Here is a 26,681-nt window from a genome sequence, read left to right as displayed (position 1 = left end):
GACGTAAACAGACCAGAAAGTGACGAGCAGAAGCGCAAACAAACAGCCGCTTAATTAATGGAAAGAGCGGCGGTTCGGCTCGGCTCGGCTCGGTCGCGTAGGAACCCAGTCTCAGGAGAGGCTCGGAGCTGCGCAGGAGACTCAGCGCCTTGATTGCGTCCGAACCGGAACCGCAGTCCGGGCTGGAGATGTTCCAGATAAAAACCCATTTCTGTGCGTAAAAGTTTGATTCTGTTGGATTTTTCTGCTTTAAGTGATTTTAAAACTTTCATCAGGAAACAAAACACGAAATAAAAGCGAATATTTCTGAATTTCTGCTGGTTTTAGTTTCCAGGATGAAGCCAAAGGTCAGAGTTCGCGCCCAGACGCGCCGCCTGGCAGCCAGAATGAGGAGAATAAATGTTACTTACATGTGAAAGTCCTGCGGTAAAAGCTGTGGGTTTAGATCACAACATCCCGCTGCGTCCCGCTCACTGACCCGCACAGGAGGCGCGGAGCGGCGGATCCATGGGCGGACAGCTCCGGCCGACCCGCGGGGTTAAAATCCAAACCGATGAAGAAGCGGTGATGAAGAGGAGCGGCGGGGAGCTGCGCGCCTCTCCACCCGGGGAACAGGCAGTGCGCACCGGGCGGGCGGCTTCACTCCGCCCGCTCCCGCATCGCCCCGCTCAAAAACTCCGGTAACTCCACAAACAGGCGGCCGGGTGTCCGCGGGTCCTCAGCGGGGGGTCGGGCAGCTGATGGCTGAACAGGTAGGAAGTCCCGAGCTGGTTCCGGAGGTTCCCGGGTCAGATTTCCCTCCGCAGCAGGAGAACCGGAGCCGCGCTGAGTGCAGACGGAGCGCAGGGCTTGGTGCGTGTCGGGGCGTCCGCGGGCTGCTGGGGCTGTCCGGACACTCTCCCGTCATCCCCGCTGCTTGATCGCCCCCGGTGCGGGGAGGGAGAGAGAGCGAGGTGGGAGGAGAGTATCGCGAGGTTGGGACATAAATCCCGTTTTTCTCTCCCTGGGATGACCGGGACGGCTTGGAGAGTTTGGGCTGAGTTTCCTCCTGAACCAGGAAACATGAAGGAGCCGCAGGATTTCTGGGCTTTTTATCGGTTCTTCAGAACCAGAGCGCCTCCTGTCTGACCTGCCGGACCGCAGCTTGGAGAAGAAGAACCGAACCGAGTCAGTCAATCAATCAATCAATCAATCAGTCAATCAATCAGTCAGTCAATCAATCAGTCAATCAATCAATCAGTCAATCAATCAGTCAATCAATCAATCAGTCAATCAATCAATCAGTCAATCAATCAGTCCACAGTTTAACTTCTGAGTTTGTTTGGTTGTTTTTTAAATTATTTTTTATTCTAGTGACTGTTATACCTTTAACTTCTCTTTTGTTTTGTTTTTTCATTATTTTCCTTTTTTATTTAATTTAGTTCTTATAAATTGATTTGTTTCTTTTTTACTCTTTATTTTATTGGATTTTATTTCTTTTTAATTCTAATGTCTGTTTCTTTAATTTTCTTGAAAATTTTCTTTAATTTTTAATTTTTTACTTTTTTCTGCTTTTTTCTTTTTGTTTATTTTAATTTTATTAGTTGTACCAGTTTTGACCTTCCGTGGTTGTTTGTCTTCATTTTGTCCTCTTGTATGTTGTTTGATTTTTAAGTTTATCGTTTGTAGAAGTTTTTATTTTTTGTTTGTTTTCCAGTTTCTTTATTTTTATTTTTTTTATTGTAGTATCTGTCGTTGCTGTACTTCTGCTGCCACCTGTTTTTATTGGTATAAACTCCAGACATTTAAAGTTCCAAGTCATCCAAGATAAAATCAGCACCAAACATCAGGAACTTCATAATAGATACAACTATGATTCTACATTTATTCATATATCCCAGTATAATCAGCGCTAATGTGACATTTTGTGTCCATAAACATTATTTTACAGTTCAACCCATAACCTGGACAGCTTTTGTCTCCCCCTGCTGTTCGTTTTTAGGTACTATTGCTGGGATCATGTCGGACTTCAAGCGGATTTTCCCAAAAACAAACAAAGTTTGTTTATTTTTGTAACTTAGTGGGAAAATGTTAAATTTGTGCATTAAATGAAAAAGGGAGACGGCTGACATGACAGTTGTCCTACAGCTGTTTCTAAAGATGGCTGCCCACAGAGTGCTGCATCCAACCGGGGTCTTTCTGCATGGAGTCGGCATGTTCTCCCTGTGCATGGTACCGGGTTCTCTCCGGTTCTCTGGTTTCCTCCCACAGTCCAGAAACATGACTGTCAGGTTAACTGGTCTCTCTAAATTCTCCCTAGGTGTGTGTGTGTGTGTGTGTGTGTGTGTGTCCTGTGTGTCCTGTGTGTCTCTGTGTTTCCCTGCGACAGATTGGTGACCTGTCCAGGTGACCCCGCCTCTCGCTGGAGAGGCAGCAGCTCCTCCTGACCCATTAGGTGTTAGAAGATGGATGAATTATGATAACCTGTTCATCCATTTTTCATGTGGAGACAGAAATAATGTGAAGGTTGGAACTGTTCAACAGAGACTCATAAAAAACATTTTGATCATGAAATCAGCAAATAAAAATGTAGGAAAACGTCCAGAGGAAATGAGAGAACCGAACAGGAAGCACAAGGAGCCCAGACCGGGTTCTGGGTCCAGATTCTGTCAAATACAACCAGTTCAGATTTATGGATTAATTATCATTTTTTATTTATCTGGTCTCATAATATAACATTTGTTTTCTTTAAAAAGAAATAAAGCAGAGCAGTCAAACTCCAGTCTCTGTCCTGCAGGTTTTAGATGAGCCTCAGGTACAAAACTCTGGAATCAAACAGTTTCATTTCCTCCTCCTGGTGTGGACCGGTTCTCCAGAACCTTAATGGCCTCCTCCTGGTGTGGACCGGTTCTCCCCCAACCTTAATGGCCTCCTCCTGGTGTGGACCGGTTCTCCAGAACCTTAATGGCCTCCTCCTGGTGTGGACCGGTTCTCCCCCAACCTTAATGGCCTCCTCCTGGTGTGGACCGGTTCTCCAGAACCTTAATGGCCTCCTCCTGGTGTGGACCGGTTCTCCCCCAACCTTAATGGCCTCCTCCTGGTGTGGACCGGTTCTCCAGAACCTTAATGGCCTCCTCCTGGTGTGGACCGGTTCTCCAGAACCTTAATGGCCTCCTCCTGGTGTGGACCGGTTCTCCAGAACCTTAATGACCTCATTATTCTGTTCAGGTGCTGCAGCAGAGGCTCATCTAAAGGTTGCAGGACAGTACAGCGGCCCTCCAGGTGTGGAGCTGGACACCTGTGAAATAAACAGTCAGAATTTGACTGAGATTTTTCTTACATGGGATTTTACAATAGCGCCCTCATGCGGATATAATATGTAAGTACAACATTTTATGTGTGTTGGAAAAGCATATTTTTAAAATTTATTTAGTTAAAATTCCTTATCGGTGCATTAAAATCAATATTCTCCGGTCCGTATGTTATTTGATTTATTAACTTTAAACGTCAATAAGGTAACGTGAGATAGTTGAGGAAAGCATGAACTTAAAGTAAAGCTCTTAATAAAGATATGAGATGTCTTATTTTTATAACGGCTAATAAACGTGAAAAAAACTCAACGGTGAATCGCTCAGGTCAGAATACGGTTTTATACATTCTAATTAAATTGATGCTGAATTCTTATTATTTGTTGTTGTTTTTCCTTACTTGTAATTAAAATATTTTAATAGAGGCAGCGGTGTGTGATCATTAATAGGATTCTCCGCCACAGATGTTTAAAACTCCTCTCCTCCTTCTGCCACGTTTTCCCTCCTTTCCAAAGAAAAGAGGCGACACTGGGAAGCTGCCTCTCAATCTGATTGGTCAGCCCAGAGGAGAACCCGCCCTAACACCCGCCTCCTTGCTATTTCTGGGACTCTGATTGGCCGGACCGAAGTCAGTCACGGTTACCATGGACTTCGGCTTTGCTGGAATCCAGTGAAGAGGAGATTTTTGTGGAACTGGTCATTTCATCACTGAGAGGCAGAAAAGCCGCAGCCTCAGTCCGGTCACAGAGGACTTTCCGGCGGGTTGGAGGTGTATGTTGTTGCTGCTCAGCTGGAAGCAAACAGTGGGGAACTCAGGAAGAAATGGCGCAGAAGAAGAATTCAAAAACTCACAGTAAAAGAGGTTGGTTATGTTGTTTTTTTTACTCTGCGCTCGAGACGCGCCTTCAAGCGAAAGTCCATTAGAGGACTTGGAGATTTTAAGTTTTTTTTTCTTTTGAAGTGATTACAGAAAAAAACAAACATATTAACCTGATGATGTCCATATACTTATGAATCACTTTATTTCGGCTTTCAGTTCTCTCTTTCAGATGTTTAGATTATTGTTTTTGAGGCTAAAACTACCTTCTAATTAGCGATCAGAACAGCTGAAAAACTTCAGAAAATAAATAGAAATATCTAAATGTATTGATGCCGGTAACGCCGAATTCTTCTGGGAGTTTTATGCTATAGTTTTTCAGTCATAATTTCCATTTTCTGTTTGTTATTTTAACCAATAAGGAGAGTTTCTAAAATTACCAGAGTTTCCAATGGAGTCAGTTTAGGCGCTAAGCTAGCGCCGCTACCAGCTGTGTTTAGGCTGCTAACAGAGGCTAAGCTGGATGTTCGCAGTCTCTGCTGGATGTTGTGTGTTTTTTAAAGGATGCTTTGTGTTAATAATCTGAGTAATGATGCGGGTTGTTTTAATAATGGAGGAAAAAGCAGATGCGTTCCTGTTAACGTGTCCGGAGAGGTTGTTGACCCTCAGTCATGTTTGTTAGGACTCTGTTTCCTGTGACTCTCTGAGAAGCTTCACTGCGTCTGAAGTGCTTCCAGAAACACTGACCCGCTCACTTTAAACATTAAATAATTCAATACTCAGGAAATATTAACCATGCAGGCAGGCAGAGATTTAAGGAGGAGCGGCAAAAGCAAAGGAGGTGGAAAAGCAGAGCTGATGGAGCATCACCTCTGCTCCCTGGATATGGATCTGCTAGCACAAAAACTCACTGACGATACTTGGGTTATAGGAGAAATAAATAAAGTATTTTTGAGTGGAATTGGTTTTTGGGGGGGCCGTTTTTCCTAGGATGACCCCCTCTGGTTGACCCCCTCTGGTTGACCTCCTCTGGTTGACCTCCTCTGGTTGACCCCCTCTGGTTGACCCCCTCAGGTTGACCCCCTCTGGTTGACCTCCTCTGGTTGACCTCCTCTGGTTGACCTCCTCAGGTTGACCCCCTCTGGTTGACCCCCTCTGGTTGACCTCCTCAGGTTGACCCCCTCTGGTTGACCCCCTCTGGTTGACCTCCTCAGGTTGACCCCCTCAGGTTGACCTCCTCAGGTTGACCTCCTCAGGTTGACCTCCTCAGGTTGACCCCCTCTGGTTGACCTCCTCTGGTTGACCCCCTCAGGTTGACCTCCTTCCCTCCTGCTATCGATGCTAAAAGCTAAAAACAAGCAGGGTGTGTTTGAGCTGCAGCTCATTTACATGAGGGAACATCCTGTCACTTCACAGATCTCACCTGTGACCAGGTGATCAGCTCAGACTGCATGGCTCCAACCAGGCCCAGCGCTGGAGGTCAGAGGTCACACAGGAAGCTGTAGGTGTAGCTGGTTGATTTCTGTCTTTAGCTTCAGTTATTTTTACTGAGGCTGTAGGTGTTGAAGTTCATCTCTGCTCTGTTGCTGACAAACATAAATCCGGTACCAGCTGGTACTGTTTGGTACCAGCTGGTACTGTTTGGTACCAGCTGGTACCGGATGTAGTTCTTGGTTAACTACATAATGAAATATTTTAGTTTTGTGGGTGTATGTATGTTTTTGAACCAACTCGTTATAATTTCCTGTATGTTGCATAAATACCATGATCTTTACCTTTGACCTGTTGGGTCGAGTCCAGAACCAGTAAAATGTTCTGGTTCTGTAGCAGAACTGAATTCTTTCTGACTCTTTCAGTTTTTATTTGTCTCTTTATTTCTTTTTTTATTTAATATCTTTTCCTTTTGTTTGTCTTTATTTTATATCTGATTTTAGTTTAAAATTTTTATTTTCATTTCTTTATTTGAATTAAATTTATTTTCTTTTGTCTGTTTTTTATTTTATTTGGTTTTATTTTTATTGTTTTCTGTTGCTAAGCGACGACAGAGGAGGAGAATCAGAGTCAAGGTCGCTCTGCGGCATCCCAGGCTCTCCTGGAGCGTCTCTGGGTTTTGTCAGCTCTAATAATAAACCGGGTCAGGTTCCAGACCGGGTTCTGGCTCGGTTCTGATGCTTTGTGAACTCAGAGCTGTTGTTGGAGGAAGAGGAGGAGCTTTTCCCTCTTCATCACCAGCTCTCTGAGCTCCAGGTAGCTGGAGAATCTTTGAGGTTCTGGAGTAATATCTGTGTGGTTCTGGTTCTGTTCTGGTCTGACCCGTTCTGCTTGGTGGGCCATGCAGCGCTGCGCCTCCTCCCAGCCTCTTGTGGAGGAGATCCAAGCTGAGGAAGAGGAGGAGGAGGAAGAGCAGGAGGTGTTTCAGGAGACGGGTAGGCCTGGCAGCTGAAGCAGGTTCTGGTTCTGGTTCTGTTGGGTTTGGGTCTGACTGATGGGCTCGTTTAGGAGGCGTTAACGAGGAGCAGGTCGGTCCGGTGGAGGAGGCGTCGGCCCGGGAACCCGGTGAGCCTCAGCATGTTCTGGTTCTGGTTTGCTTTTACTTCTAACTGGGTTCCTGTCAGAACCGGTGCTGGTTCTGACCCGTAGGAGTCCAAACGGACAGCTGCTGGTATCAGCTGCAGATATTTCGGTCCTGAACAGCTGCTCTCTCTATTCCTGGTCCAACCGGACCGTCAACCCGACCCAGGTCCTGCTGGGAGCAGTTTGGGTTCTGGTCCAGTAGAGGACCGGTTCTGGTCTATTTCTCTGTGTTCTGCTCAGTGGACCAGAAAGAACCAGTGATAAACAACCACTGGTACCAGTCCAACTGGTTCTTATCAGCAGTCAGAAGTGAAACTGAATCAGGAGTTTTAAGCATTCTGATTGGGTGTTGGTCTCCATGAGCCCGCCTCCAGTTAGCATTTCAACCAGTCCAAAACAGGAAACAGGAAATAACAGCCAAACTGGAACCAGTTGGTCCAGTTAGGTGGAAATGCTGCTTCATGTTTTCAGATCTGATTTCTGTTTGACTCCAGTTCCACCAAAACTACTGGTTCTGTTTGAGTTCTGGTCCAGAACAAAGAACCGTCTCCATTGGTACTGGGCGGGATCATATGGACACCAGCAACCAATCAGAACGTCAGGAATGATTTTTAAACTCCAGTTTAGATTGAGGTTTTATTCTGAAGCTCCTGAATCTGAGCCACAGCAGGAACCAATCGGGTCAGAGCAGCAGTCAGAACCGAGTTTATAAAAACTCTGAGTTTATAAAAACTCTGAGTTATAAACTCTTTGTGGCTGAGTTAAGAAACTTTTTAGTGCCTTCGTTACAAAGCGTTCCTCTGATAAAGAATCATTTTAAACTTCATCAGATTACAAACCTCTGAAGGAAATCATTATTGATCAGGAAAAGCGATTGATCCGATGTAGATGATTGATTATGTGACAGTAGATCTGAAACATTCAAAGGTTTTTACATGTTTTCCTTTTCTGATGAAAAGCCGTTACTTCCTCATTCTTTTGAAACTGTTCTGTGTTTCTGGTTGATGCTGTTCACTAAGATCAGGATGTGGGTCGCTTAATGTTTGAACCTTATTGTAAAGGAAGCAAACCCGTTTTATTTGGGGGAACTCACTGGATGGTTCCGGTTCTGCTTTACGCAATAAAAATAAAACCAAGATGTCTAATAAAGGATAAAAACTAACATTTTAGATCCTGAAATGTCCGTCTTATCTTTAGCACCAGAACGTCTTCAATGGGAGGAAATGATTATTCACATTTGTGCTGATCAATCGCAGCGACCCGATTGGGTCAGAACGACCTTCATCAGTTCTCCTCATGACCCTGAACACGTTTCGCCATAACAGTCAGTCAGGCTGTCAGAGAAACGCTGGTGACTGAGAACGCCTCGGTTCACCGCCTGGCTGTCCAGCTGGCCGCGTCGGTCTGACTGCAGCGTCCAGCTGGACATTTAAAGCCGCAGTAACGCTTTAAAAAATACCTTCCTACAGGTTTGTTAAACGGTTGCCATGTTGTTATGAGGCAGAAGATAATCTGCTATGCCTGAAGAAATGTACCACTTTGACCAAAAACAGCGAATCAGAGCCAGGAGGAGGGGCTTAGCGCTATCAATCAACCCCATGTGCTTGCTGCCAAATGTGCTAATGGTGGAGAAACAACTTAATCTTACAGGAAAACCGTTTATCTGCTGTCATCAGAGGCTATGCTAACTAGACTGAGCATTCACAACATCCTATGCTAGCTGCAGCGTAAAAGAGACCAAGGGGGAAGTTGATTGACAGCGCTAAGACCCGCCTCCTGCCTCTGATTGGTTGTTTCTAGTTAGCATTGGGAGATTTGTTTTCACAGATTATCTGTCTCATGTCTTTCTGTCACAATATGATAGTTTTAATAAATATGTAAAAAATATATATAATTATCATAAAAGTGACATACTGCAGCTTTAAAGCGGTGCTGCAAAAGCAAAGGAGGTGGATTGGCATCCAGGGAGTGTTGCTGTGGAATATCATCTCTGCTGCCTGGATATGTAGCTGTTAGCATGTCAGAGGCCTTTCCAGAGCTGCTGCTAGACTGACTGCTGCTGGAGCTCCTTCCGGCCCGCAGCATCATGGTTTCCCTCTGGGATAAATAAAGTTCCTGCTGAACTGAGAGTCTGACGTTGACCTGGAATAATCTCCGTTTTCAGATTCTCTACAGGCAGAGCAGATGGTCCCAGAGGTTCTGGGTCTGAATCTCTCTGCATGTCTGGCTGCTCTGGGTCAGGATGTACAGTTATTAGTTAACCTATCAGAAGCCTGCAAAGCCATGACATCATCATCATCTTCTGGATTCTCCCAAATAGCCTGAAAGCATCTTACGGTATCCACGCTTTTCTGTTTGAGGATTTCTCTGAACAGTTTTTAATTTTTCTGCCTTTTTATCAAACAAACCTTTGAGGTTTGCAGGGAATCAGAAAAACATCTCAGGTTAATGAAAATGATTAAAGATGTTTCATAATGAAGTTTTTTTTCTGATGTTTGGGTTTGATTCCCTTTAAAGCTCAGAGAAAATCTCTTGATTCATCAGAAGAAGGAAAAACCAAAGAATCTGTCAAAATATGACATAGAAAAGTATGTTTGTTATTTTAAAGGGGCGGTTTTATGTGTTTTCCGGCACAGCGTGGCGTTTCATAGCACAATACAGTCACTATGTTACCTTCAGTTGTTATAAAATCACTGTGTATATAAAATATGACTTAAAAGAAATTTTACTCTAAATTTAACGCCTTGAAATTGGGTCTCTGTCTCTTTAAGAAGCTCCTGCTCTTTCTGAATGGCCCCACTATTAACCCTCTAATGTTTTTACCAGCGTTGCTCTGAGCAGTAGCTCCTATCATGAGCTCAGCAGCTCCAGCAGCAGTTTGCTAATTGCTGCTGGCTAGTCTGAAGGAGCTGAGAGGGGGAGGAGCTGCGCCTCGAAGGCGGGGCTAGGTCCACCCAGGCGTTTATAGGTTTATAGACGATAAATCAGTAGATTTGTGATTTTGTTTGCTGGTGATGTGTGCAGATGGCCGGCCAGCTCCTGTGGAGCATAAGAACGGGAAGCGGGCCGAAGCCGGACCCGGCGTGGCGGACGGCGGTCCGAGGTTCTCCATGTTCACCTGGCTGATGGTCGTGGCTCTGCTGGGTGTCTGGAGCTCCGTGGCCGTCTTCTACTTTGACATCGTGGACTACGACAGAGTCCTAGGTAAGATGGCCGCCACACGGGGCCGAGCCGCTGCTCTGTGACTTCTCTAACCGCTCTGTTCCTCTGCCTTCATCCCCCCTCCTCTTCCTCTGCATGCAGCGAGGGCGCAGGAGTTTCGTATGAACTTTTCTGAAGTTCTGCAAGGTATGAAAGCGTTTTGCCCCGTTTTCCCTCAGCCTGGTTCCTGCAGGGCTCAGTTAGCGGGTTAGCTTAGCGCTCACGAAGAGGGAACCGCCATCAGACCGAAACATCTCACTGCGGTTCAGTTTGACTGAAATAAGAGGAACTGAGCGGCTCTGGAGACAGACTACTCCAGCCTGTCTGCATCAATAAAGCCTCAGCTTCCTCTCTGCAGCCTGCAGGTTCTGAACGGCCCGGTTCAGCCCGGTTTGACCCGGTTCAGCCCGGTGTGACCTGGTTCTGACTCTGTGGTTGCAGCTGTCTCTCTGGAGGTTCAGGCTGACAGATGACCGCAGTCATCCTCACCACATCCTTCCTCTCTGCGTCGTGTTGCTCTTTCATCTCCTTTGATCTCATGACTCTTAAACGTTTTTCGTCTTTCATCACCAGCCAGTCAAACTTCACATCTCGCACGGAGAAAAACGTTTCAGACTGTAAAAATATCCATGTTTGTATTTAGAAAGCTGCAGTCTCACTTCACAACTTCATAAACTCACAAACTTGTCAGTTTCATCTTCAGTTAGTTAGTTTTCACTCTGAAAGTTTCCAGTGCAGACGAACTGCGACGTGAAGAACTTCTGCTTCGTCTCACACAGGTAGAAACTGAATTTATGTCGCCTGTTACAGAGCAGCAGGTGGAAAATGATTCATGATTTTCAACTGTTTATACTTGAAAAATATGAAAAAGAGAATTTATATTCAACTAGGGCTGAAATAATTAATGAATTAATTATTGAAATAATCAGCTGATTTAGTCATCGGTTAATCGTTAACTGGAGTATAGAGACTCAAAACAGTCGACATGCTGAAAGAACGACAGTCGGAGCAGCAATGAAGCCAAAACTGTACAAAAATGAAAACATTTATATAAATACAGTACAGACCAAAAGTTTGGACACATAGTTGTGACCAAACTTTTGGTCTGTATTGTATGTACTCAGAAAAACCTTCTTGTTCTGTAAATACACTCAAAACTCCACAAGTGAGTTTTAGCTTCATTTGGTTCAAACTCTGTAACCGTTTTCTACCTGTTATCAATAAAACAACCAATCAGAGCCAGGAGGCGGGTCTTAGTGCTGCCTATCATGCTTGTATATGTGCTTCTCCCAACCTCCCCCTTCTCTCTGTTATGCTGCAGCTTCTTCCTGATAGCAGAGTCTGCCAGGAATGCTAAGGCTAGTTAGCATAGCCACCTCACCCTGACGGTTGTAAATGATCTGCTTTAAATCATTTATTGATCTCAGATTGAGCGGTTAGCGTACATGCTAACTGAACAAACTTGGATCTTCTGGCAGTCAGGAAGTTAAACTGTTTAACCGATTTAATGTGGAAGCCTTCATCCTGACCTCCATCCCACTGTGGAAACTCCTCTTCCTCAGGGAAACTAGCCGCCTACGACACGGACGGAGACGGAGACTTCGACGTGGAGGACGCCAAAGTTCTGCTCGGCAAGTCCATTTCTCCTTCCTAGACGACTGATGTGGTTTACATGAAGCCCTGGGTTTGACCTTTAACCCCTGAGCTCATCCTTCATAGACTAACAGCACCGGCTGGTCGAACCTTCACACGCATGAACGTCCTCCAGTGTTTCTGTCGTTGCTGATGAGGTTTGAAAGTTGGAGGCTGACTGGACTGGAGATTCACCAATTATTGATAAAAATCAATGAGCATCTCGGTGAAAAAGATTCAATTTATCACTGATATCACGGCGGTGCAAAGGCCCATAACATCATCACTGCCGAGAAGGAAAATATTGTTTTCAAACTATTTTCAGTTAATATAATGGTAATAACGGCATAATAATAATGCAAAAACAGATTCTCAACAATCAATAAAGTATAAACTTGAATTTAACTCTGGAGCTGGGAGACATTTTAAACATCCAGGACAAATAAAACAACAGAAACAACAAATAAAATGGACACTGAGAAAAAGTTTAAACAGCAGGCTGAAGATTTTTATCATCCAGTTTTTGGTAGGAGGAGAAAAATGATAAATCATGCAAATGGAAATTATTGATCTTGTTTTAAATTATCATGTGATTGATTGATTTATTGCTTATTGCAACAGGACCAAGCTTTGATCCTTGTGGAACTCCAAGAGATTTGAATCAAGTTGACCTTTGACATGGATGCACAAAATGAACGTTATCGTCAGTCTGATCAGTGAAGCTGGGCCGACATGAACAGTTTGTGTTTCTGTTTGGTCATGTGACCGTATGCAGGATTACTGGGTGTTTAACTGAAGCAGAGTCAGAGGTCAAAGGTTAGGCTAATATCGGTCTGAAACGTTCATCCTTAACTTTAGAGCAGTAAGAGCAGAAATGAAGTGTCTTTGTGTAGTTTCAGATTGTGTGACGTGTTTTTCCTCCTCTGTGTGTCCAGTCCGGTCCAGTCCGGTCCAGTCCGGTCGGGCTGAACTGACTGTTTTACGGTCCGGTGACGTTTAGTTGTTCTGAGATTGAATCTCTGCAGCTCTTCTGTAGCCAGAAGCTGCATCTGATCAGGAGGAGTTTCTGGTGAGACCAGAGGAAGGTGAAGTATGCCTGTGACCAGCAGAGGGCGCTGTTTTTACCGGCTCAGCTGACGAGACGAGAGAAAATGTTTTCCTGATGTTTCTGGATCATCTTTAACTTTCTATCTTTCTCCCTCATTCATCATTTCTTTATTTTTTCATCCTGGTTTCGTTCCAGTCGTCCTTTTCTCCATCCTGCCGTTTTCTTTTCTTCATCTCCTCCTTATTTCCAGTCCTCCATCTTCCCCTCCATCCCGTTCTCCCTCCTTTTCTCTCCCTCTCTCTCGTCAGGCCTGACCAAAGATGGCGGCCGTAGCGCCAACGCCGAGTCGCTCGAGGAGGTTCTGAACATTTTAGCAGAGGAGGGCTCTGATTGGATCTATGGCTTCTTCACCTTCCTTTATGATGTAGTTTCTCCCCCCGCACAGCGAGGTGAGGAAGAGGAGGAGGAGGAGGAAGGGCAGGAGGCCTCCACAGAGGATGTGGAGGTCAAAGGGGTCATTCTGGACCTGCAGAACCAGTAGAACAGGAAGCAGGCGGTCTGACGGCGTAGAACCAGATCCAACAGGTCTGAGTCGGAGCTCCAGTTCCCACTGCAGGACCGGACTGGGCAGACTGGGCGGACTGGGTTCTGGAGACAAATACAACAAACAAGGAGAACTGAAGAGGAAGAGATGAAAACTGTTTTATTTGGTCACTTTTAATATTATAACCAGTTTTTATCTTCATACAAGCTGATTAGAAAGAGAAATAATTAATATTTAAGCTAAAATTAAAAGTTTTATGTCAAATAACCTCAGAATGTCACATGATTTTATGTCAGATTTTATTTACTGAGTTATTAAATAAAAAAAAATTATGTATGCAATTTGTTGTTTCAGTACAACAGACTATTAGGACCAGGCTAAGAATTATAACAATAATATTAGAATTTTAATAATTTTAGAGTAAAGTCTTAATATTAGGAAAATAAAGAGGCAATATTACCAGAAAAAAAGTTTTAACATTATGAGAAAAAATTGGTTTTAATGAGATAAAAACTTCGATAATCAAGATCTAATGTGACCAAAGTCATGTAAAATGAAATGACTTTATTACGACTTTATTCTTGGTTTATTTTCATTTTATTGTCATATTATGAGACTTTATTTTCGTGTTGCAACGACTAGATGCAACAAACAAAAAGCTACAAATCAGAAATACTTTTTAGTCAACAGCATTAACATTAAAATCTTCTGCTCATTAGGATCAAATCAACGTTTTTCTGTTTTTAAATCAATGCACATGTTGCTGCGTTCTGATTGGTTGGCTGCTTGAACATGATCCGTCTCTTTAAATCAGTTTAGTTTCAGGCGTTAACGTCTCTTTCTTCATCGTCTCAGTGAAATCTGCAGGTTTTTTTAGTCTCTCACACCTGAATGACATCATCAGACGTTTCTATGAACTGCATGGTTGGTGTGTTTACACTGGGCTTCATGTTTTATGACCAATAAGTTTAACCTCGTTTATTAAATCTGAAACCAGCTGCATCCTTGTTGATATCCCTCCCGTGACCTTTAACCTTCCTGAACTTCATCTGCTGCTGTTTCATCCTGTTTTCTGAGCTAAAGCCGCAGCTCTCTCCCCTCAGATCAGAGGAGGTTCAGAGGAAGCTCTGAGCGGATCAGAACAGGTACGGTTGGCTGGGTTTGGGTCTGTCTGGAGCGCCGCGCTCACCTGATGCGTGTTTCTGTTTCTGAACTCCGTAGAGGAGGAGAAGAAGAGAGGGAGGCGCAGAGGTAACGATGGAGTTTATTAACAGCGCTCCATGTCTGCTGGATCTGATTCAGCTGGAAACACCTTCAACCTCTGCAACAGTTTATGCTTTATTTTTACCCATTTAACAGTAAACTAACCAATGTTTTAGTAGGTGTTTGTAGAAAAGGCATTGTGAGTCTAACGGCTTGCCATATTTAACATCCTGGAGTTTGGAGTTGACTGTTTTGTTTCTCCTGAGCCACAAAGACAGGATTCAGTTCAGTTCAGTATTAATGAATGGCTGCACCGAAATCTGCTGATGGGTTTTGGTCCTTAATAAGTTTATGGTGAGTTTATGGGTTACAAAGAGAGAGGAGTTTTGATTTTCTACCCAACTGGTCACCAGTTGGGCTGAACGTGGCTGATTGGTCACCAGTTGGGGCCAGTTGGGCTGAACGTGGCCGATTGGTCACCAGTTGGGGCTAGTTGGGCTGAACGTGGCTGATTCTGATCGTCAGCTGATTTCTTGATGGATCGCTGTCAGGAAATGTTCATGATGGTTCTTGATCTGCATGGAGTTCCTCTCATGCATTGAATCGCATGGTTTTGTTGTTTTGCCGCTCGGTATGTTTAATCATGAGCTGTTCATGCTGAAAGCAGAACGGTTAGCATTTTGATTTGTTGTTGATCTTTGGAGATAAGATGGTTAGCTCCCAGAATGCCTTTCACTCACCTTCGGTTTGGGCTTGTTTCTAATGCAGAGGTTCACTGATGCTCGCCTGTGAGACGGTTGGGTGGCTTGTGTTCAGCGTGAGAGTAAATGTAGATGATCAGCAGTTTGACGAGTTGTTTCTGCTCTCAGCACCAGGAGAGACTTCAGAGGAGGCTGAAACGAACCAAACCAAAGGTACTAAAATCCACTGCTGCCTAGAAACCAGAGTGTGAAAATGTTGATGCTTGGCTTTCATTAACTATAATGGATGATTTCCCTGAAATAATTAGCATCACTAATTGATCCTAATTGTTGCACGCTGTAGAAGGTTAAAGGTCATGACAGAACCAGTCAACTGTTTGGTAGGGCTGAAGGACAAGGTTATGGGACAGTGTCTTCTAGGCAGATGAGATCAAAGTAGAGATGATTCCTTCAACAGCTGAATATCTTATTAACTGTAAGGTTTGAACACTTAGCAACAGTCCTTAGTGATATGGGCATGGTTATAGAGTGATGGCAACAGGCACCTTTAGTATCATGTCTAAGTTTCCAGTCAGTGAAACAAACAAAAAGATGTCACTCAAGTTCATGTTAGTTTTCAGTTGAAACCATAAATACTAACGTGTCTCCCACATCCTCGTTGCTGTGTCTGTGGAAGATGATCCTTTCTAACCGGTCGGCCGAAATCTTTCAGCTCAGACTTCGGGTCCTCTGGTCCGAGGCGTCAAGCTGCGCTCGGCTCTGAGGGAGGAGCTCAGGCTGATCCATGAGAAGATGGAGGCCAAGAGGATCGCTCGGATCGCACTGGCCGAGATCCGGGCGCTCCTGGCTGAGGAGGAGCAGGAGAGGGAGGAGGCTTGGGCACAGAAGATGAAGGACCTGGAAACAGCTCAGGAGCAACTGAGGGAAGAGAGGAGGATAGAAGAGCAAAGGGTGGAGAGGGAAAGGGCGGAGAGGGAGAGACTGGAGAGAGAAAAGGTGGAGAAGGAAAGGGCGGAGAGGGAGAGACTGGAGAGAGAAAAGGTGGAGAAGGAAAGGGCGGAGAGGGAAAAGGTGGAGAAGGAAAAGGCAGAGAGGGAAAGGGTGGAGAAGGAGAGACTGGAAAAGGAGGAGAGGGAAAGGGTGGAGAAGGAAAGGGCAGAGAAGGAAAAGGTGGAGAAGGAAAGGGCAGAGAAGGAAAAGGTGGAGAAGGAAAGGGCAGAGAAGGAAAAGGTGGAGAGGGACAGATTGGAGAAGGAAAAGGCAGAGAAGGAGAGACTATTGAGAGAAAAACTGGGGAAGGAGAGACTAGCGAGGGAAAAACTGGAGAAGGAGAGACTAGCGAGGGAAAGGGCGGAGAAGGAGAAACTAGCGAGGGAAAAACTGGAGAAGGAGAGACTAGCGAGGGAAAAACTGGAGAAGGAGAGACTAGCGAGGGAAAAACTGGAGAAGGAGAGACTAGCGAGGGAAAGGGCGGAGAAGGAGAGACTAGCGAGGGAAAAACTGGAGAAGGAGAGACTAGCGAGGGAACAGGTGGAACGACAGAGGGCAGAAAAAGAGAGGAGCGAGAGGGAACGCCTCATCAAGGAGAGAGAAAGATTAAGCCAAGAAAGAGCAGAAAAGGAAAGATTAGAGAAGGAGAGACTCCAAAGAGAAAGGGTCGCCAAGGAGAAAGCAGAGAAAGAAAGAATAGAGAGGGAACAACTTAGTAAGGAGAGAGAGAGAATCGCCAAACAGAAGGAGCAACTAGAAAAAGAAAAAATTGTCAAAGACAAATCTGAAAAAGAACAATTGGACAAGGACAAGGCCGAAAAAGAAAGACTGGAGAGGATTGCTAGAGAAAGGGAAAGAATGGCCAAAGAAAAATCTGAAAAGGAAAAGATAGACAGAGCAACTAAAGAGAAGGAAGAGAGACAGAGGATTGCTAGAGAAAGAGCTAGATGGGCTCAGGAGAAGGAGAGATCAGAGAAAGACCTGGCAGTGAGGAAGGAGAGGGAACAGATGATGAAGGAAAGAGAGAAGCAGGAGAGGGACAAGTTGGAGAAACAAAGGCTATCCAGAGAGAAGGAACTGATGGAGAGACAGCGGCTGGCTGGAGAGAAGGCCCTCCAGGAGAAGATGGAGGCAGAGAGGTTGGCCAAGGAGAAGCAACTAAATGCCACAAAGAACGACATGAAGAGACGAGACCTTCCAGAGAGGAAGTACAATGCTTCCCAAGCTTTAGCTCCAGCAGCCATCAGGAGGGACAAGATGGCTGCTGATGGGACTAAAAACTGACTGATGAATGGACGATGCTCCAACTCTATAGTCCAGGGAAACGGATGAACTCCTGGTTTAAAAACCAGGTTTATCTGGGTTGGGTTTGTTTGGACACATGCAGGTGTTGTACCTGTTGGGATATTGGAGCCAAATTCTGTTTGGTCTCTATAGATGGGCTGTAGGCCCAAATATACGAGCCGAGGGGTGACAGGTGGTAGGCAGGCATTGAACCCAAAAGGACGTAAGTTTTTGACCGCTGTGGCTGAGTCTGTGTAAATACTGTTGTGTGTACTTGGGAGTTATTGGGTTTTGTGCATTAATTGTCTTGTCAGAGTTGAATAAACTGGTGAACCTGAAATGCAAGAAAACCCTTGGCACTGACTTTTATGTGCCACAAGAGGTACAATGTTTGCCACCTAGTGCGTCTCAGCAAAGCAGCTATGGATCAACACTTCAGCAGTACAGTATTACACTGGTTAGTACAAGGGATGACACCAGTCCTCCTCTGTCTCCAACTTTTAGCAAGTTGAATCAGATACTTTTATTTTGACAGATAAATGAAGATTTCAAAATGTCATTGGGCTGTCACTTTAGACAAGTCACCTGTTATTGAACACCCAATCATGGACACGTAGCGCTAAAGGAAACTTGGAATAAACATATTTCAGAGAACCTGGCGTACCGTGGGAGCCAGAGTACCTCCAGGTATCTGGAGAGTACCCCCAGATACTCTGACTGCTACTAGCAGGATCTCCAGTAGCAGTCAGTCTTGCTCCCCATCCACATGGAGACGTACAGAAAGGTCCCCAGGTCGGGATTCAAACCCAGTCAACCGTTCTACCGTCAGCCCCACTCTGGTGTTTGGTTTGTATCAGCTGGTGCTCCATGTAGATACTCCTAGCCACTTTATTTTTCTTCATAGTTGCATGTTTTGGATGATCAATGGGGATAATCATAAAAGTGATAACAAATATAAAATTTTATTAAATTCAGGGTTTTTTTCCTAAAAACTTTACAGACCTTCCCAGATTGCTGTTCTGATCCCAGTTTGGGCCAATTGAAGAATGAAAGATTTTGATGTGTTAATTACCAAAGAAAATAAAAGTTGAATCTTTGGATCTCAAAGATGTTGGGAAACATCCCCAACTTCTGAAAAAGTTGACCCACGGTTGCAACAAAGTGTTGTACCTCTAAAAAATGTTGCATAAAACCAGTGGTAGGAACTGCTAACTAAAAAGTTAGCTGTGCTAACCCTAAAGCAGTAGTGGAGCGCTAAGGCACTACACTAACACAGTATGTAGCGGAAGCTAATGCTAAAATTGCTCAACTGTCAATAACAAGAACTTCAACACAGATGTTGAACTTTATTCAACTGAGTTTACAAAACACCAAATAAATTAATGTTTTCAAAGTTAGCTAAATGCTAAGCTAAAGATTAGCTCCTCTATTAGCAGAAGTTTGTCCACCTCTGTATAAAACAGACATGAGGGCCGAGTGCAGACACCAGCTACATTTGAATATTGCTGTTGTGTAAATGATTGTTTACACGGGGGACCAGCAGGGGGCGCTATAAAAACAGACTCTGCTCTGCATCAGGAGCTCCAGCTCCTTTCTGCTGGTTCACAAACATTCAACTTGTAATTATGGCAACTTTTGTCAGTTTCTTGTCTTTAAACAATCAATAAAAAGCATCTTAACTCTGTATGTAGAAGCACTGAAACTAGAACATACCACAGGTAGAAACTTTATTATAATACATTTAATATAAAGATATGACCTCATGTTTCTGTGTGGTTGTTTGTTAGGATTGCTTTGGTTTAAGTTCATTTCTGTTTTATTTCATTCATTTTATTCTTGGATGTTTTGAGTTTGTAGTGAAATGTTTGGAGTTCAGTTCATGATCCTCTGGGTTCCTCCTGGTGACGGCTGCCTGTAAACCACATCAGTCAGACACTCTGCAGGTTTCTCTTCTGCTTTCATGTATTTCCTGTCTGTACTTTAATAAAACAGAGAAAATGTTTTGGCTTCAGTTGAAGCTCCTTTTTCCATTTATTTAAATTCTACAACACTTTTCCCAAAAGGAAACGTTGCTGTGGGCTGGAAGGATCTCCAGTAGCAGTCAGTCTTGCACCTAATCTGAATTTCCCTCTGAATGGAGACTTCCCCGACATGCTAAACGCTTAATATCCAGGCATCAGAGACAACACTCCACATATCCTGGATGACATCATCACATCTGCTAATCCAGCTCCTTTGTTTTGGCCGCTCCTCTTTAAGCCTCTGTCTGGCAGTACGGTTAGAACGATGTTGGAGTAGGGGATATGATGGCTGGAGGAGATGGTTTGAACTTCTTCCATTTCGCCAACAGAGATTTGGGGTCAAAGGTCAGGTATTATTTGAGCTTTTCTAATCAGCTGCTAACAGTTATAAAAATAACACCAAGAAAGAGTTTTTTTTTTCTTGTAATAAAGATTAAATTGCAGAATTTATCGATTCCCATTGTTTGATAACCAACCTGAAGGGGGCGCTGCTCACAGGTCTCAAGTATTCACACCCAAACCTCAGTGGGTTTTAATGGGTCTGATGGCTGCCGGCTGCATCAAATGATCTTTAAGGTTCTGCTCTGGGGTTGGATTCTGAAGGGCTACCAGCTGCCTGGACTGTTCTGATGGAGAACCAGCTGCCTGGGTGGTTCTGAAGCGGTACCAGCTGCCTGGGTGGTTCTGATGGAGAACCAGCTGCCTGGGTGGTTCTGAAGCGGTACCAGCTGCCTGGGTCATTCGGTTGCCAGCAGGGCTGTGAGCAGCGCCGGCACTGAAGGGGGGGGGGATCACCTGAGGAGAGAACAGGTGAGGTCTGATGGGATCATTTAGCAGGATGTTAGTGGCCACTTTATTAGGTACACCTCTGCTCTGGACTGGTCAGCCAATCAGATGAGAGTTCAACCTGAGCGTCAGAATCAGAACCAAAGAGGATTTAAGTGACTCTGATCGCAGAATAAACAAGCTGCTGATGTGTTTTTGTTGTTAGAAAAGACCAGTAAGCCTGAGGTGGAAACGCCGACCCAGAGAGCTCCAGAACCGGAGGAGGACGGTCCTGGAGCCGAGGAGACATCAGGTGGGACATGGACACCTGTCCTCTCTCTGCAGCAGCAGGGTCAGAGGATCAAACCTGAAATCTGCCCAACAATCAGGATTATTTAGCTGAAATGTCTCATGTTTATGACTCACCTGCTGCCTGTTGGCATGACGACGGTAACGCTGTGTGTCTGCTGCAGTCCCTGGATCTCAGGATGTGGAGTCTGAAATCCAAGGTTGGTTCCGCTGAGCGGCTGCTGCATGTGAGGGATGACTAACTCAGTTAGCGCCTGGCGCTGGTCCAGCTGTGACTCAGAACCGGTGGAAAGAATGCTAAACAGAACCAGGTTCTACTGCTAACATTTACCAGATTATACTGGGGCTTTTAGTGGTGATGCACCACAGCAGTGCTGGGCTTTGCTAACAGTTAGCAGCATGAACATTAGCTCCACTGTGGCAAAGCTCTATGCACACATTGTATTTAGTAAAACCTAATGCTACAGCGCTCAACACACATGGTACGCTGAAGCTAATGCTAATGCCCTATAGCTACATTGTATTAGCAGAAACGAATGCTAATAGGTTAGACATGCATGGTGTTTAGCTGAAGCTAATGCTAAAGTTTTAAATTTAATCATGTTCAGACCCACCATGTGTTGTGAGGATGCTAACATTTTAGTAAAGGTAATTTAGGGGAAGTTAAGACCACCAATTGCCTTCAAAATAAAAGAGCTACAGTAGTAAATAAAACATTAGCACTGCTAGTAGGGCATTAGCCCATTAGCGGCAGCATGGCTACCACTGCATGTAAGATCCTCCATTGATCCGCTCTGCGCTGCAGATCAAAACGTTTCCATGTTGTTTTAAAGCAGCTTTTTCCACCGTTAGCCTCTCTGGCTAATTCGTTAGCACTGCTTAGCTTCATATTAGCTGTCTTTAGGACACACTTCCTCCTTTCTTCTTCTTCTCCTCCCGCCTGTGATCCAGTCCGTCTCTGAATCAGCCGGCCCATTACCGGCTCAGCTGCATGTATCGGACCTCTTCCAGAACCGGGCCGGACCAGAGATCCGGTTCGATCCGCAGTCTGACCGTTGTTGTTTCCTCTGCAGCTGCCGTCCCTCTGCCGCCGCTGGACGACAGCCATTTTGTTCCAGGTGAGTGAGCAGCTTCCTGTTTCCTGTCCAGAGTCTGTGGATCTTTATGAACCTGCTGTTTGTTCTGCAGACGACCCGACAGAACCCGGACAGCGCTACGGTCAGTACCAGAACCAGAGCCAGAGCCAGACCCGGTCCTGTCAGGTTCTAATCAGTCTGTGTTTGTTCCAGAGGAGGAGCCCGGATCCATCGACACCACAGGAGGTGAGCCCCTCCCCCACCTGCTGCTGATCATTCAGTGGTTCTGATTCTGACCTTCTATGTTTCCTGGTCCAGTTCTGGTGGAGGAGAGCCAGCCGGAGGAGACTGAAGGTGGGTCCGACCCGGTTCTGGTTCTGGTCGCAGTTAAACTGATGTGTGTTTGCCGCCCCCTAGTGGTCAACTGTCTCATAAACGATGAGAAACTAAATCAGCTGAGCCTGAAGTCACAAACACCTGGATGCACTTTTATTTAATTTATATTAAATAATACAATTATTTAAGAAATTCAACCATTTTATTTAATAATTATAAAATAATTTTTACTTTTTCATAGAAATGAAGAGGTGAAATATTTTTACTTTACATATTTTTAGCTCCAATCTATTTAAATTAATTTGTTTTAATTTCATTTGTAATTTTTATTTATTGTATTTTTAATTTCTATTTTACTTTAAATATTTGTTTAATTTGCTCATTTATTTATTTTCACATTTCCATACGTGAAGCTGTAATAATGGGTCCTGCTGTTCTGCAGGGGAATCGGGTCGGTACCAGACCAGCTCCAAACTCTCCCAGGAACCAGGTGGGAAAAAATCGACATTAATAATAAAATAATCTGTTTGTTGTTTCAGTTCAGTCAGTGACAATTTCTGATTTACAGAAGCAGACAAGCCTCCTAAAGCAGAACCAGAACCCCAAACTGGGTCAACCCGACCTACAGAGAGCAGGCAGGCAGCCGATGGTGAGACCTCGCTGCTGGTTTAAGACTTTTGCACGGAGCCACCCAGCCGACCATGACCAGCTCTACTGTTAGAATGAAGTCCAGTTTGTTTGTTTGACCTTTAACCTCTGGTTTGGTTCTGTGGGTCAGGAGCAGCAGAGAAAGCGGCCGAGGAGCAGAAGGAAAAAGGTAAAAATAAAAACATTAAATCTTCTTCTGTGGTTTTATTTCATCTCCTCTATTGTTCTGTTGGTCCTCCAGTGAAGAAGAAGAAACCCAAACTGCTGAACAAGGTCGATAAAAGCATCAAATCAGAGATTGATGCGGCGGAGAGGCTGAGGAAGAAGGTAGAGGAAACGACCGGGAGACATTTCCTCTTCCTCTGGCTGACCTTCCTCTTCCTCTGGCTGACCCACGCTCAGCTGACCTTCCTCTTCCTCTTCCTCAGGGGAACCTGGACCTGGCCCTGAAGGCGTTTGATTCTCTGGTCCAGCAGCATCCTCTGAGCCCGCGCGCTCGCTACGGGAAGGCCCAGGTAGGGTCCAGGAGGGGCGGTGCAGCGCCGGGTCCGGTTCTGGTCCGTAACACGGTGTCGTCCCGGCAGGTGCAGGACGACCTGGCGGAGAAGCTGCGCAGCAACGACCTGCTGCAGAGCGCCATCAGCACGTACGGAGAGGCCGCAGAGCTGCCCGACGTGACCTCTGACCTGCTGAGGGTGGCGCTGAAGAGACGGGCCGAGAGGCAGCAGTTCCTGGGTAACAACACCGACACAACCGGGTCGCACCGGGACCGGGTCAGACCCGGATCCAATCCAATCCGGGTTGGATTTTTACATTTTATTAGGATATTTTTCAATTTTATTTGTATTTTTTATTTTGGGGGATTTGTTTTTGTAGTTTGGGATTTTATATGGTTTTGTTTTGTTCAAATGTTAAAATCAGGATCAGGAAGTGGAATCTCTTCTTGTCACCAGGAACAGGAAGTAGAATCTCTTCTTGTCACCAGGAACAGGAAGTAGAATCTCTTCTTGTCACCAGGAACAGGAAGTAGAATATCTTCTTGTCACCGAGACAAAATGAATTTCAGTCCACTTTGATCTGCATGTGGAGGTCTGACCCTGGGGTCAAAGTTCATGTTGCGTTGCTCCCAGGTCGGATGCGGGGGTCGCTGGCGACGCTGCAGAAACTCGTCGACGTTTTCCCCGACGACGTCGGCCTGAGGAACGACCTGGGCGTCGCCCACCTGTTGCTAGGCGACAACAAGGGAGCTAAGAAGGTTTACGAAGAGGTGCGTCAGTTCGCTCAGACGTTCGTGTTTCGGGTTTTAAGCTCCCTGCTGATTGGCTGCGTGTCGTTTGCCCCGCCCACCAGGTCCTTGCCGTTGCCCCTAGCAACGGGTTTGCCAAGGTTCACTACGGCTTCATCCTGAAGGCGGAAAACAAGATCGCAGAGAGCATCCCGTACCTCAGGGTGGGTCAGGCAGCTTTAGTCCAGCCTCACTGCATTACTGATTACTGATTATTGATTATTGATGAGGAATGATCATCGCCCCTCCCCACCCTGTTTATGCAGGAAGGCTTGGAGTCCGGCGAGCCGGGAACCGATGACGGCAGGTTTTACTTCCACCTGGGAGACGCTCTGCAGCGAGTCGGAGACGACAGCGTGAGTGACTGGAAAATCAGATCAATATCAGTTATTAATCAGGAAATATTAAACCCATCAGTTATTAGTTAAAACTGCTTCATCAACAGATCCGCATTTTCAGAACCGAGGAACATTTTCTCTTGTACTGAATGAGTGTTGCTCATGTTTTCACTTATTTAACATAAATTTTATTAAATTAGCCTAAAGTGTAAAAAAAAAAAAAAAAAAGTCACATTTGTTCCTTTAAAACTTTAAACATTTCTGCTGCGTTTCTTTAAATGATGTCATTTCCATGTTTGTCCACCAGATGGCGGCGTTTCCTCCATAACAATCTGCACATTTTCACTCCAGTTATTTTCTCAGGTTTTCCTTCCTACTGAAATAAACGTCATTATTTATGTTTATTAATGTTTGATGTGTTTTAGAAAAGTTTTTATTGATATTTAAGGGAGTTTCAAAGATGATCTAAAATCCCCAAAAATATATTATTTAGAATCTATTTGGAATTTATTTAATTTCATTTACAATTTGTTGGATGTTATTGGGATTATTAGTTTGCACTGGAATCTATTTGGATTTTATTAAAATATTATTTAATTTTATTTTGATTCTTTATTATTTTATATCTGGATTGTATTTAATATTTTGTGTTTTTTGGATAATTTATTTTTCTCTGGATTGTAAAGATTGGATGTATAAAGTTCTGTGAGCGGGCCACAAGGTGGCGCTTTCTCATTCATTCATTCATTCATCCATGGATAGGGTTAAAGGGACATGAACACGTGAACTGGGTCAGAACCGAATGAAAAGTTTAAAGTTTGGTTGACCTGAAAGCAGTCGGGCTGGTTTGGTCCAATCTGGAGTCAGGATTGGTTCCTCTGGTCCCGCCCTCTGTTGGTTCTGGATGTGCTGGTTCTGACTGAACGACCCGGTCTGTCTGCAGGCCTACCTGTGGTACGAGCGGGGTCACCAACGAGGGCACTTCGCCTCCGTGTGGCAGCGCTCGCTCTACAACGTGGAGGGACTGAAGGCTCAGCCCTGGTGGACGCCGCAGGAGACGGGATACGCCGACCTGGTCCGGGTACGTCGCCGTGACGACGCATCCTGGACCGCTCAGGGCCGGTTCTGCTCCGCTCAGGGCCGGTTCTGATCGGGACGCCCGTCTGTCCAGATGCTGGAGCGGAACTGGAAGACGATCCGGGACGAAGCGCTGGCGGTGATGGACCGCAGCCGGGGCCGCTTCCTTCCTGAGGAGGAGAACCTGAGGGAGAAAGGAGAGTGGGGCCAGTACACACTGTGGCAGCAAGGTGCTGACCCGGTAACCAGAACCGACCTAGAACTGCCGGTCGGACCTCGGCTAACTGATGTTGATCCGTGTCTCCAGGGAAACGGGTTGGAAACGCCTGCCAGGGCGTCCCGAAGACCTGCGCCCTGATGGAGCGGTTCCCTGAAGCGACGGGCTGCAAGAGAGGACAGGTACCCGACCAGAACCAGAACCTCCCCTCTGTTCCCTCCAACCAATCGTCCTGTTTGGTGTCTTATAGCTTTGCTGCTAATAATCTCAGAGTTAAAACAGTTTTCTTTACCTTTTCCTGACTTCCTGTCCGTGTTTTGTCCCTCCTGACTTCCTGTCCGTGTTTTGTCCCTCCTGACTTCCTGTCGCCGCCGGCCTAGATAAAGTTCTCGGTGATGCAGCCTGGGACTCACGTCTGGCCTCACACCGGACCCACCAACTGCAGGCTGCGGATGCACCTGGGCCTCGTCATCCCGGCGTCGGGCTGCAGGATCCGCTGCACAGACCAGACCAGGTGAGCTTCTGCTGCTGGAACCGCTGAGCAAAGTTTAAACCACTTCCTGTGACATCACCGTCCACTTCCTGTTGGCAGGGAGTGGGAGGAGGGGAAGGTCCTGATCTTCGACGACTCCTTTGAGCACGAGGTGTGGCAGGAGGCCGACAGCTACCGCCTGATCTTCATCGTGGACGTGTGGCACCCGGAGCTGAGCCAGTACCAGCGCCAGACGCTCAGCCCCATTTAGGACCGGTTCTGACCCAGTTCTGTGGACCCCACGGTTTGAGTCGTGGAAGCAGAGACCTGACTGATGGACTCAGACTGATGAATGTTTTAAACTACTGACTGAACGTTAAGCCGGACGGCGCGGTACTTTGTGAGCCCGGTTCTGATCGGGTCGGGTTCTGGTGTTCCGTGGTGATCATGGATCCATTCACTTCCTTTAATAATGAACCAGAACCACCTCCTACTCTTCATCCCTGTCTGTGAATTATTGAAACACTACAGCTGCAGGAAACTCTGGACCTTCACAATAAAAGCCTGCATCATGCTCTGCCTCTCTGCTCTTGATCAGCTTTGTTTGGTTTTGAATTTTTTTTGCACATTTACTTTGTAATACAAGATGTTAAAAGATGATTAATATTTATATAAAATAATAAAAAATGAAAAAAGGGAAAATTTAGCGTCTGGTTCTGATGTTTTACTGGAAGGCAGTAAAAATAATTTATTCTCCTTTTGCTTCTCAAGTTTCCTCAGATTTCCTTAAAGGCAATAATTTTATTTACTCTCCTCCAGACTCTCTTCTTCTTCTTCTCAGACCAGTGATCCATTT

General features: G+C 45.2%; 2 protein-coding genes and 1 long non-coding RNA gene across 13 annotated transcripts in view; 1 reads left to right on the top strand and 2 right to left on the bottom strand.

Moving 5' to 3' along the window:
* LOC114136410 (sodium channel protein type 4 subunit alpha-like) overlaps positions 1 to 902 on the bottom strand; it is a 116,184-nt gene extending 115,282 nt beyond the window's left edge. For both annotated transcript variants that reach the window (XM_028004293.1, XM_028004294.1), the window contains exon 1: positions 411 to 902. The gene's annotated coding sequence lies outside the window, so the exon portion shown is untranslated. The remainder of the gene's footprint in view (positions 1 to 410) is intronic.
* A 3,040-nt stretch (positions 903 to 3,942) lies between these two features.
* On the top strand, positions 3,943 to 26,527 carry unm_hu7910 (un-named hu7910). Of its 10 annotated transcripts, none has more exons than XM_028004402.1 (28): positions 6,305 to 6,530; positions 6,604 to 6,660; positions 9,703 to 9,882; positions 9,982 to 10,026; positions 11,442 to 11,510; positions 14,207 to 14,248; positions 14,325 to 14,354; positions 15,182 to 15,220; positions 20,294 to 20,380; positions 20,541 to 20,576; positions 21,450 to 21,494; positions 21,565 to 21,594; positions 21,666 to 21,698; positions 21,771 to 21,806; positions 22,231 to 22,278; positions 22,357 to 22,437; positions 22,567 to 22,605; positions 22,678 to 22,763; positions 22,865 to 22,951; positions 23,021 to 23,171; positions 23,567 to 23,703; positions 23,787 to 23,885; positions 23,988 to 24,077; positions 25,003 to 25,140; positions 25,231 to 25,366; positions 25,444 to 25,535; positions 25,734 to 25,867; positions 25,946 to 26,527. In XM_028004402.1, the coding sequence occupies exons 1-28, from the start codon at positions 6,437 to 6,439 to the stop codon at positions 26,094 to 26,096; spliced, it is 2,292 nt and encodes a 763-aa protein (XP_027860203.1). In that variant the 5' UTR covers positions 6,305 to 6,436; the 3' UTR covers positions 26,097 to 26,527. The 10 variants fall into 10 exon arrangements, with proteins under 10 accessions (XP_027860206.1, XP_027860211.1, XP_027860210.1 ...); XM_028004400.1 differs by having other exon boundaries at positions 15,176 to 15,220; XM_028004404.1 differs by lacking the exon at positions 9,982 to 10,026 and having other exon boundaries at positions 15,176 to 15,220.
* Positions 13,120 to 15,796, bottom strand: LOC114136487 (uncharacterized). Its single transcript, XR_003593816.1, has 3 exons — positions 15,648 to 15,796; positions 15,047 to 15,199; positions 13,120 to 13,207 (listed from the first exon to the last, which is right to left on the bottom strand). It is a non-coding gene; the product is annotated as an uncharacterized LOC114136487 (long non-coding RNA).
* Positions 26,528 to 26,681: the final 154 nt, after the last annotated feature.

The sequence above is a fragment of the Xiphophorus couchianus genome, chromosome 21 (assembly GCF_001444195.1).
Source record: "Xiphophorus couchianus chromosome 21, X_couchianus-1.0, whole genome shotgun sequence".
NCBI classification, from domain to species: Eukaryota; Metazoa; Chordata; class Actinopteri; order Cyprinodontiformes; family Poeciliidae; genus Xiphophorus; species Xiphophorus couchianus.
The sequence above is the reverse complement of the archived record's forward strand: the minus strand, read 5'-3'. Positions and strand labels throughout refer to the sequence as shown.

Coding starts and splice junctions, on each gene's coding strand:
- unm_hu7910 (XM_028004400.1), top strand. CDS start 6,437: ATGCAGCGCTGCGCCTCCTCCCAGCCTCTTGTGGAGGAGATCCAAGCT. Junction 25,367..25,443: donor GTACACACTGTGGCAGCAAG/GTGCTGACCCGG, acceptor CCGTGTCTCCAG/GGAAACGGGTTGGAAACGCC. Junction 25,868..25,945: donor CGCTGCACAGACCAGACCAG/GTGAGCTTCTGC, acceptor TCCTGTTGGCAG/GGAGTGGGAGGAGGGGAAGG.